This window comes from Montipora capricornis, chromosome 13 (assembly GCF_036669925.1).
Source record: "Montipora capricornis isolate CH-2021 chromosome 13, ASM3666992v2, whole genome shotgun sequence".
Taxonomy (NCBI): domain Eukaryota; kingdom Metazoa; phylum Cnidaria; class Anthozoa; order Scleractinia; family Acroporidae; genus Montipora; species Montipora capricornis.
In genome coordinates this window covers 13,636,256-13,648,755 of record NC_090895.1, presented here as the reverse complement: position 1 = coordinate 13,648,755, position 12,500 = coordinate 13,636,256, and the positions used below count along the sequence as shown (strand labels likewise).

The window sequence follows — 12,500 nt, the reverse complement described above, 5'->3', positions numbered from 1 at the left end:
TCTCCTCTCATCCTTTTTTTTTCTGCAGCATTTTGCTCATTTGGGTGTTGATGCTGGCGACAGTGCTTTGATGGTGAATGGATTGTCCCTCCCTATTGATGAACTTAATCCTTTCCAGTAAGCTGATTATTTTCATTCAAATCCTTCCACTTATACTGCAAAAGAGCTGTGATTTGCAAGGACAAAGTGAAGTCTTTATTTTATGAGGGTAGCATGTAATAGCCACAGGCTAGTGAACTTGCAGCCCTCAAATCAGACCAGACCACAACACTGGGAACTTTGAGCCCTGCTCTTTTCGATTAGTGTGTGGGATCCGTAACGTCCCACGGAGTCTTTTTGAACAAGGGTTGTGACGCCAGGCCTACGGTTTATAGTCCTCGTCTAAGAAGACTTGAAAGTGTAATCACTTGTGGATATAATTATTTATTATTATTTATTTTATTTAAAGATTCACCCTAAGGTGGGTGTTAAATACAGTAGGACACTAAGTCCCCTACAAGGTATTTACACCCAAAGGCAGCACTTTCTCCTCAGTTATTTTAATACCCTGAGTGTTGGTCTGGCCAGAGTCAAACTCACGACCTCCCGAGTGGCAGCCCAATGCTCAACCAACTGAGCCACCGGTGGGTGGTGACCCTCACCTTTCCTTTTTTGGGTTGCTAAAAGGTCTAATAAATATAAATAAATAAACATTGAATAGCTTGACATTTACTGGTAATATTTTACTTGGCTCTTGAATGTCACTTTGTATAGAATAACAGTAAATTGGAAGGAAAGAATAAATCAGGGCGTGACAAATGGATAATTTTGATAGTCGATAAAAATCGTTGGTTGTTGATTGAATTCGATACATGTAATTGTCAATCGACACATATCGATTGTGCGATTTCTTGTGATTATCGATTTTGATCGATTTTTTATGTTTAAGTTCGATTTTGATTGATTTTTTATGTTTAAGTTCGATTTTGATTGATTTTAATCAACAAGTATCGAAACACCAAAAATGACATTTTTCAGTCTTCAGAGGAGATGAACGAAGTGCACTTTAACTTTCATCACGGTAAATGTTTGATTCTACGTACAGTAACAAACCATTTGGCTGCCTAGTTTGTTTTCTTAACTTTATTTCGATATGGATCAGGGGCACCCAACGAGAATATAGTTCAAAACCACTTAGACATAGCTTAGTTAAACTATTTAGACGGTAGATATAGCCGTATTTTTATCCCCTAAAATTTTTTCAGCTGTTCGGATTTCCTAGCTGAAAGTCTAGTGATGGAACATTATAGGGATCAAAAGTTACCTTTTCGAAAATTTCAGCCAGAAAAAAGGCTCCCCAAAATTCTAGGTGACCTTATTAGGGTAAAAATTCGTTAAAAATGGGCAATTATACCATTTTTTAGAAGTTCGAAAATCCTAGGACAGGCAGGCAAGCAAGAAATTTTACAACAAATGTTCCGAAAATTCTAGATCTCAAATCTTCTTCCGAACAGATATTTTCCGAAAATTGATGTTGGGTGCCCCTGATGGATTTACTTTGAAGCTATTTCACTTCCATTAATTTCGTAGCCAATTGATAATCTTGTGATTATCGACTTTTATCGACAAATTGAACTTGTCGATTGACAATTATTGACAAATATCGAGTATTATCGACTTATTGGCTACGTTTTCGATGATCGATTTTGATCGATTTGTCACTTCCTGAATAAATGTAACCCTGCCCTGTAACTCTGCTTTTGCCTAATTGTATCCTAATGCAATTTTTTTTTACTGTCCTTCAGACTTCTGGATTTGCTGCGTGATGAAGCTCTTGCAATGGACAGATTCGCTTCTCTTGGGATCAAGGTATTATGATCACTAATCCATGTGTTTCTGTGCAAAATCATCTGGTTGTGTCAAATTGAGTTTAATTTTTGTTTGGTCATCTGACAAAATCATGAAATGCAAAACCAACGTCATTCCTCCTCTATTGTATTTCTGTTCAAGTAGTCTAAATTCACTTTGTTTTTCTCTTCGATAATTGTCATAACCAGTAGTGATGAATTTTTGCTTTTGTATTTAGTTCCACGTTGTTTGACGTTTGAACCAACATTCTTGATTTAGGGCTACCCAAATTGATTTGGATCGACCTAAACTACCATTTAGTTCGTCTCATTTCAACTTTCATTTGAAGTTCGACTACTGGCCCAGTCCTTACATAGCTCACTGCGTTTGGTTAAGTGTCCTCTTAATTTTGACTACTTTCTGCCAATTAAAATGCTCCTTTTCTCCTGTTGATTATCTAGTCTAAGTCGGAACGGGCCAAATTCAGAGTAAAATTATTGATTTTAGTGAAAGCTGGAAAGATGATCGCAGTTCAGTAGTTGCACAACTTTAAATAAGTAGTTGCAAAGGAAAAAAGTCTAGCACAGAACGTTAAAATGTATGGAACTGATTACAATTTATCTTATTATCTACTAGTATTTTAGTCCTGCAATGAAATTGGTTTGAACTCTATTCATTTATTACTTTAAAAATGTTTTGATTTCGTTTGCTGAATTTTAAGGTGTAATTTTTCTCATCAGGGGGAATATCTTGGCAAACTTGTTTCTCTTACAACTCAACCTGACCACGAATCATTTGTTTTAGATGCAAGACATGACTCAGTTGTGGTATGTCAATCTTAAGCTAACTACATTGAATCTCATCCTTGTATTTGGGCAAAGACTTGTTGTCACCAAAATTGCTCACTTTAATATTCAATTGTACACGCATGGTAACTCTGGGAAAACATAATAAGGAGAAGAAGTACAAAAAAATAATGAAATGGAAGAAATATAAGCGACATTGTTTGAGTTATCCGTGTTCAGTAGCTGATGAGTTATCGTATTCTGTGGCTGGTAATTGTCCAGGGTACGAATTGTCTGGATACCAAAATTTTCGAATAAAACCTTAAGTTAATAAAATAGGCCATCAAAGCTAGAATAAAGCTTCATATTAGAATAGTTGATTCATCAACCGGTTAACGCCTGCAAACTGCTGCGCGTACTAAAGAGTGTCTTCAGTTATTTATATAAGTACTGTACTTCCAAGAGCATACAGTGTACGTGACCACACGCACAGATATACACATGTTGGAATCCTTCAGAATATCATTCCCAACACCTTATTACATAAAATTATCTTTTTAACAATAGCAAGCAGAAATTACTTCTCTTCTAACACTTTCCTACCGAAGAGAATTTTCCGTAATCGTATAAGTTCCTTAGGAACACATTCCGTTTTTACTTTGATTCTGCTCCAGACATCCGAATGAGCAGAGTGAAAATGCGGTGATAACCGATTTTATTATATACACGTACTCAACAGAATATCACAATTCTGATTGGTTAATGATGATCGAATGCATTAATATGACGAGTAGGAGTATGACAATCGAAGCCTTTAATAGGTTATAGAGCACAGTACAGAAGTTGCAATGTAAACACATCAACTGGGTAATTAGCTTGCGTAAATTAGAAATATAAAATCGTATGAACTTGCCAGTACATTTTTCGATTTATGACCACTCGTGATATTTTGAAAGTTGTCAAATTGCACTCGCCTACTGCTTATGCTGTTTTGAGATCTTTCAAAACATTACTCATACCCATAAATAACGAGATGCCGAATCCGTGTTATTGTCACAGTGATTTCTTGTTCTCAATCCGCTTGTGCCATGGCTGGTGTCTTTTCCCAATACCCTGTGTTTATTTCTCTTAATCGCTTCTTCCTTAACCACCAAAGTTGCATCAAGTTTCGAACAAACTTAAAAACCTTGTAGTATCGCGACCAAATACATGTATTGAAGTACAACCGCCCCAAAATCACACTTAATCTACAAGTGCGATGGGATTGCAACTTTCCCAAGACAAAAATTGAGCCGAATTGCTGCGTCAAAAATCTCATCCATGTGTGAAACGGCCTTAAGACAAAGGACCGTGTTTGAATTTTATGGTTATATAAATGAGCGAATTCTGTATTATCTTTGTCCTCATTTTTTTAGGAAGTCAACCACAAAAACTTCATAATCATCACTGTTAATGAGCTGCGGCTTTTAAATTGACTGGAAAATGCCTGTTTTCAGTTTATTCCAGTATCAATGATTAGCTCTTTACTGAACTCTCTTTCAGTTTATTAATGACCTTGAGAAAGATCGACAATACTGGGGATGGCCATCCGATCTACAAGAGGTAAGCACTTAGCGGTGTTATATACCGTTGATGGTCTGAAATGCTAACACTTGTTCATTGTGACTTCTTTTTTAACTTTATATATTTTACTCGTCAGATCCTACGTCCCACTTTTCCTGGAATGATGCGATATATTGCAAAAAACATCTTCACGCTGGTAAACCGACACCCTGGCAGCAGAGGCTTTCTTAACTCGACGAGAAAGAAAGGACTCTGCAGAAATCGTGTGAAGTCTGTATTGAGTATGCGCAAGCCGTTGCTTGGAAACAGTTTCAAACCCAGGCCTAGTCTCGGTTGCACTCAAGACGCCATGTTGATTTTCGTACTGAAGGCTCGATTTTGTCCTTCTCCATGTCAAAAATATGATGCGCGCATTGCCTAAAGCGGTTTGACCGGAGTGACCAGCCTAGAACCTTGGGCTGTGGCGACTTAGAATACTTGACGTGTTTTCTACAGAGACTTTCTTTCTCACCCTCTGGCGAGTTTTAGAGCGGCTCTGCTCGCCGGCTGGTTAACCGATATTTATGTAATGAACAATGTACCTTGTGCTGCACGTGCGGCACGCATTCTAGGACATGTTTTTGTGGTGCTCTGCACAACAACATTGTGAAATCAACAAAATTTGAGGTTTAGGCGGGAGCTTACGACTTCGACTACACCGAGTCGAAGACGACAACTATGAGAACTTTGTCTAAAAATATTATTTCCCACTGTTGTATTAGATTCGCCATGGCTCCAAGTCTTTTGGCGTGGAAAGTGTGTATCAACATTCTAGAAACAAAATTGGTATGAACGGTGTGGATGTTTGGAGAGAAAATTGAAAATTCATCGTCAGATGCTCGCGTCCTCCAGATAACCTCAACTTTGATCATTTCACGTCGTTGTAAGGACGAGAACGGCAAAGAAATGTATCAACATGTGAAACACACGTGCGGGGCGTGCGGAGCCATGTTTTTTTGCTCAATAAACTTATTGTTTTGTGTTCTTGTAGCCGTCGTTGCCGTCTACAACTCATTAGGGTCCTTAAGCAAGGACGCCAGACAACGACAGCTATGAGAACGCCACATAAAAATAGGTTTAATTAGCAAAACAATAGTTCTGCACGCCCTGCACGTGCGTTTTACATTTTGATACATTTCTTTGCCTTTCTCGTCTTGACAACGACGTCAAATGGTTAAATTTGTGGTTGTGTGGAGGACGCGAGCCCCTGACGATTTTAAATTTAAAATTTTCTCTCTAAATATCCACATCGTTCTCACAAATTTTATTCTTGGGATGTGTACTCTCACTTTTCAAGCCGAGCGACTTGGAGTAATCGCAAAACTATCACAGTAATGGGAAATTATATTTGTAGACAACGTTCTCGTAGCTGTCGTCGTCGGGCTTGCTTAAGGTTCCAACTACTTTAAGATATACGACGTGGTCGTCAACGAGAATAACAAAACAAGAATATCATTGGTTAAAAGAGGAAAGATAATCGTGCTTCACGTGCGGCGCGACTTCTATCGTATTTTTGCGTAACAACAACAACAATGTCAAATTTGTGGTGTGTAACAACAACAACATCAAATTTGAGGCTTTTGTTACAACGTGAGCATGCGGGAGATAATGTTTCATTGTCTATTTTTCCTCTGAAACTGCTCACACCAGTTTATTTTTAGCTACCTCACCGACATTGCACCGCATGAATGAGGTGGAACAATTGCAGAAGGCTCATGATAGTGAAAAGTTATATTAATTTTTGAAGTGGCCTTTACTTCGACCTCACCGTCGTAGTTGTTAAAGTCTCTAGTTACTGTACCATTAGGGTACTTTATGTTGCTTTCAATTGGTAAATGAATTTTTAGAGAATTGAAAAAAAAAAATGACATGAAAGATCCTAGAAAACTAGCACTTCACTAGGATCAGACGCTTATCTTGCCTTCTTCAACGGATAGCCAAAAATTAGGCAGCCAATGAAAAACGTAAAGCCATTGTTGGTTGTAAAGGTCAGGCTTTCCAAAAAAAACTTTCCTCCGTTTTAGTGAGCCAAACCCAGTACACTTGGCTTCGTTTAAATAAAACCAGGCCAGCTTTTCAAAGAGAACCTCCACGCCTTCAAAAGAATAACTTTAAACCTGGTGAAATAATGTTTGCTATTGAATTTGCTTCAATTGAGTTTTTTTGGGGAAAAGTGCTTTATTTGGAAGAGATTTTAGAAATGCTTCTTGTTCCTTTAAAATTCCTTGGGATGCCATACATGAATAACTGTGTTACCTTTGCCTTATTGGCCACTATCAAAAACACCATAATACTTTTTGTCTTCCCTCCAAAAATTTTGCAAGATCCAATGGCATTGTTTCCAGTTTCTCTTGGGACCATTAGGAAGTCCCAACAGAAAATAAAAACAATGCTTATGCAAAATTTTGGAGGGGAAACAAAACGTACAAGTATTTTGGTAGCTTTGATAGTGGCTAATTGTTTTGACTTGAACGAGCAGCAGTCGTAACATATAATGTGATTGGCTCGCTACCCTAGACAAAAACGGAAAACTAAACAATCGAAGCAATGACTTAAACTCAATAGAAGCTGCTTACAATACCAAATAATAGCAGGTTATGAGAGCTGCTACATTACTGACACGAAGACGCTCTATAAAAGGGGTCGCTTGACGCTCTGCTTTGGCTTGAATTCCTTCAAGCGCAACTGATAATCTAAAATGGCGATGCACAAACTGAGACGGAACCGCTAAAAGAAATTTCTAATGCGAGAAAAGGGGCAGAGAATTAAAAAAAGAATGACAGATAACATCTCGTAACATAGATTATTACGGATACATTGCCATTATTAGAGGCTTTTTATTGCGCAAATTATGACAGAGGTTGGTCTGCGTCCACGGTTGATAGGCAAATGATCATCCGTGTGTGCCTAAGTCACCACGCCTTTTATAGTGCGTCTTCGTGTTTAAAAGTGCTATCGTGATCAAAAAAACCACTTCCGTTTTTCTTCAAATTTTGAAAATGTGTTTGGTTAACACCTGACTGGCAACATTTTGAGCTTTCGTTGATTTTTATCCAAAGGCTGATTACTTTGAGTGTACATGTAAGTTTTGGATGTCACAGCCTGCCATTACACACGTTCAAAACTGACCGACTGGACCTCAGAGAATTGGATGCAGGGAAACGTGACGTCATTTACTCACTAGCTTAAAATGTCAGCATGTGAATGCAGCTTATCATATGTACAAAACAAGAGTTGAAGAGGCTGAAAGCCCGAAACTCCTGTGCTGCATATTAATTCAGCGGCGTCCATACACATTGCATTGTTAATCTAGTGAATCTTTGACGTCATTTTTTCCTCGATCCAGCTCTCTCTCTCTCTCTCTTTAAAGTTGGTAATGGCGGCCATTAAATTGGAAAATTTTAGTTAAACTCTTAAATTTAGTTAAACTCTTAAATTTGGATTCAAGGCTTCACATAGTTTTGAAATCCAAAGAAAAAGAAGACTTGATTGTTTGTTCATAGTAGCACTTCAAGGAGCAGTTGCATTACAGTGATAGGGCAACTGTATTCAAGATGGTGGTGTCCGGGAAATTAAGAAACAAAATAGTTATAAGCGATTGCAAACTTTATTTATTTGAGATACAAATGCTTTTTTCAAGAGATTTCGAAACAAATTTAATTGTAGTTTATCTGGTTTAAAGAAATTATTTGTGTGCCTTTAATAAATGTCAGGTCTAAAAATTTAAAACATAAGTTAGATTACGTTTTTCTTGTAAAACTTTTTAACATGTCTCATTTTCACGGTTTTCCAAGGTCTTTTTTGTTGACCCATTGGACTCAGCGACTACTGAACTGCTTAAACTCGCCAATGAGCTTATTCAAAATTCATTTCCTCTTAGGTAAGTTGTGTCCAGTGTTTAATTTATGGTTAATAAGAATTTGCAAGAGACCATCACCAAGAGTAAGATTAACCCAAATTGGCCTAGTCCCCATCAGCATCAGAAAAGTATCGATTTTTAAACCAAGTTTTGCGGGGAAATAAACAATAGACCAAAATTGGCTAACTCAATGTTGTACCCAATTCAAACTCTTTGGGTTTTGGTCCAGGTATGTCTGTACCATTTAAATGTGAGTGCTACATTGTAATACAAATACAATTCGCAAAGAATCTTAACCCCAGGAAAATTAAATTGGGTACAACATTGACTTGGCCGATTTGGTTTATTTGTTTGTCCCACAAAACTTGGTTTAAAAATAGACACCTTTCTGACGCTGATGGGATGGTTTTTACTCTTTGGTGATGGACTCTTGGAATTTGCCTCAATATGTACAGGAACTACTATTCAAATGTAATTGGTTGATACTCTTATTAAAGGGGAGGGGGTGGTCTCACAGTATTTCTGATGTTTTTAGGGGGTCAAAACTAAGAAGGAAAATCAGCAACATTGGACGCTTTCCATAATTTGACAGAACTGACCGGCCAGACCGGGCATTTGGAAGGACGAACTCTACAACGCCTTTAAATTAACACACTTTGAGGATGAAATGCAAGAATGCGAGGGATTATCATGCAACTGTTCCTTCAGATTGTTGCATTTTCCTTGTAAAGTGACGGGTCTGGCTGGCCAGTTCTGACAAAAGGAAAACACCGGTAGTCTGTCAGCTCAAACAACTATCACATTTGACATACTAAGAATGTAAACTCTGGGCCTTATTCATTTTTTTCGTCTCAAAATAGCCTTAACAATTTAATTTTATCTGATTTTATACCAAAGGAAAGCAAAGATCTATAAAAAGAATTAAAGACGATATATTTTTTAATCAGCATGCATGCAAAGTAAACGCCAAGTTACGTTCCAGAATTTCAAGGATTACCTTAAAGTGCCGCTGTTCACTTCCTTTTTTTCTTCAGATTTTTAAAGTGTGTTTGCTTCACATCTGACTGGCAAAATTTTGAGTGCAAGTTTTGGATTTCACGGTCCGCCATTACTCACTTTCAAAACTGACCGATTGGACCTCGGAGGGTTGGATCTAGGGAAAAGTGACGTCGAAGGCCCACTTGCTTAAAATTTCAGCGTGTGAATGCAACTTATTATATATCCAAAACGGGAGTTTAAAAGTCTGAAAGCCCAAAACTCCCGTGCTGCATTTTAATTCTGTGGCGTACACACGCATTGCGTTCTTAAACTAGTGAGCCTTTGACGTCATTTTCTCCTCGATCCAGCTCTCTCAAGAACACAATGTTAGTAATGGCGGACCATTAAATAGGAAACTTCCAGTTAAAAAAAAAAAAAACAAACAAACAAACAGGTGTCCTTTTTAAGTCAAGTCTTAAAACTTTGGTCGCTTAATGTGTAGTTAACATAGTTTTGAATCCAAAAAAAAAAAGGAATTGATTTTTTGGTCTTTGAACAACTGGACCCTGAAGAATATTTGCAAGAATAGTTACCGCTATAAACTTTTACGGGGGGTGGCTCTTAACTACCAAACCGTTGCTATGGACCCCTCAAATAATCATTTCTCAAGTACCTTTAACTCTACAGTTATCCTTTTTTGCCAAGTGTGTTCTATTTGACATTTCTCTGTCATGTTCGACTCACAACCATAGTTCGTAAATCACTTGACCAAAACAGAAAATGCCTATGAGAACATTCTAATACAAGATGTATAGCTGTGATTTTTATTTCTCGAGAAAATTGCGACGTCATTATAGGCCCTCCTTTGATACACTTTTCAAAAAATTCGTTCCATTTTTTGTCCAAATAGAAATTCCATGCTGCAGTTTACGAAAAATGATGGGACGGTTCCCATCCGGTTTTTCACTGAAACGCACGGCAGAGGACTGGGACTAGTTGCGCATACGCCTTCTGATTGAAGTGTCTTTCTGTAGTCAAGTATCACCCTTCTTAATTGAAGGGTTGAATCATTGTTGTCCCCTTCGGTCTCAGTTCCTTATGCCAACATTTCAATGTTATCTATGAACTTGAACCCTGTTGAATGCGATGAAGAGATTATTTATCGATGGTGACTCGGGGATACTCGGAAAAGATCCGAGTGCTCCTTTGGAGGAGTCCAACCTCCGACCTTCCAATTACTAGTTCGGATGCTCTACAGATGAGCTATCGGAGAGTCGTGGGACAATTGTCCTGCTGTTCGGATATTCGTGATTGTTTTTAAGGAAATGTTATTTGGTAACACCGGATAGTGAAGTGAAGAGATTATTTATCGATGGTGACTCAGAGATAATCGAGAGCATCCGAACTTGTAATCGGAAGGTCATACGTTCGGCTCCTGCAAAGGAGCACTCGGATATTTCCCGAGTATCTCCGAATCACCATCGATTAATAATCTCTTGAATGATGTTCATGGTATCGAAGCTGTAGTGTTACTGGCTTCTTTTAATTGATGCATACCGGTAGGCGTTTTTTATTGCTAAATAGCAAGAGATTCGTTGTTAAATGTTAACAGGTTTGGAGTATCGATAGTGGCCAATGTTGCTTTGGATGGAGATGCCGATGCTACAAGTAACGCTGCTATTGGGATTGCTCGAGCATTTCATTTTATTGCATCTGACAAAGATCCTCGACAAGCTTTTGACTGGCTCTTGCAGGTAACTCTATTCAAAATCTGTAATTTGGAGTTTAATCAATGGCAATAAATTCATCACTTAGCTGTTGTTATTATCGTTATCATCATTATCACTAAGTTAATTTAATGTAATTTAATTTAATTTGTTTGTTTGCGATTTGTTTATTTCTCTACGTTGTACAATATGGGAAAGGTATCCTATTTATGGGTTCGTGCAAATGGTTTTGATGGAGAAGATGGAGAATGAACGATTAATTGTTTTAACCTTACATTAGTGCCAGAATCCTACATCTGGTTATTCATGTTATTGTTTTGCGGATTACGGCAATGAATTCTACTAAAATGCGTGCTGCACGTGACAATACGCGGTTCGAACAACTTTTTTCATAGCCTGCATAGCAAACGTTTCCTTAGGGTTTCACAAAAGAGAAAAACCGAGCCGGATGCGGTCTGGGATTTTCGGTGTTTTGACCGAGGAAAAAATAACCCTCTAGTGGGCTCTAACTGCCATCAGCAGAGAACAGTTATTGGCGCACCTGTAGTTACTTGTTTGATCTTAGGGGCAAAAATTCAAAGGAAGTTAAAAGTCTAGTACATCATAAGGGGAAAACAAAGAAAATCGACGCAGTGTTTCTTTGTTTTGCAAACCTTGCCTCTGTTTTTTTTGTATGGAATGAAATACTCATGTTCGTGTTTCAAGACTACTTTGACTGCAATAGGACGTTTTCAACCAACTACTAGTGACACCAATAACAATAGAGAAATGTATGACTTCTGTTGGACGAGCAAAAGAAGGTAATGAGAGATCTTCTGTTTGCGTCCACCAACATGGCGGCAATGACGTCACGTGACAACCTCCTATTCACAAAATCTTTGATATGGACTTTATCCAACAAACCAATTGTATTTCGTCAGCTCTATGATAGAGTGCCAGAAGGTGAAGCCCCATCAGCCTCGAACGTCATGCAATTTTTTACCTCTTGGTATGGAAAAGATGAAGAAGAAGAAGTATTTGGGGAAGACTCAGAGTTTGATGAGAATAGAAAGGTAAGGAGATGCTCAACATTAGATTGTCATGGTGGAAGGAGAGGAAGCTATTTCCACCGCTTTTCCTCAAACAGCTTTTATTCATTTTAATATTTTTGATCCTTTATTCCACGCAACCAGCAGCCTCTCACAACCATTCATTTCGTTGGATCGGTATAGAACCTAGATCTAGTTATATAATTATCGGTGTCCATTGTTGTCTAAGTCGATCTGTAGAGCCACTGTAATAGCAAAGCCCTTTGGTTCATAAGAGATCAAAATGGTAACACATCAATGTGAGAAATTTTGTTATGATGTCATTGTACGACCGTCCATCCGTCCGTTAAACTTTTCATTGAAGACAATTCGAATATGGGGTATACTTTCATATGCCGGACTAAAATGGCGCAAGGCAAAAGAACCATTGCTATTTTGATTAGGAATTTCTGATTAGGTATTGTTATATTGTTTTTGTTTTTTTGTTATATGCATACGGATCTGTTATTTGAAATACGAGCCCCAATACGCGAATTGTCGCACTGCTGGAACCTGAGTTTTTTTGGCGGGAAGTTGCGTGCGGAGCATGCTGCATTTGACAATGCGTTTTAATCAAACGAGCAAGAATTTTGGAAACAACTAAAAAACAAGCTAAGTAATTTCGTAATGTCGTACAGCGAGGAAAGAAGAGGAA

At 38.0% G+C, this 12,500-nt stretch overlaps 1 protein-coding gene across 1 annotated transcript in view; it reads left to right on the top strand.

Moving 5' to 3' along the window:
- LOC138028986 (UDP-glucose:glycoprotein glucosyltransferase 1-like) overlaps window positions 1–12,500 on the top strand; it is a 107,182-nt gene that overhangs the window by 29,743 nt on the left and 64,939 nt on the right. Inside the window, exons 11-18 of the mRNA XM_068876643.1 lie at window positions 29–117; window positions 1,785–1,848; window positions 2,568–2,654; window positions 4,155–4,214; window positions 4,312–4,371; window positions 8,009–8,094; window positions 10,664–10,805; window positions 11,699–11,830. Coding sequence (XP_068732744.1) covers window positions 29–117; window positions 1,785–1,848; window positions 2,568–2,654; window positions 4,155–4,214; window positions 4,312–4,371; window positions 8,009–8,094; window positions 10,664–10,805; window positions 11,699–11,830 — 720 coding nt within the window. The remainder of the gene's footprint in view (window positions 1–28; window positions 118–1,784; window positions 1,849–2,567; window positions 2,655–4,154; window positions 4,215–4,311; window positions 4,372–8,008; window positions 8,095–10,663; window positions 10,806–11,698; window positions 11,831–12,500) is intronic.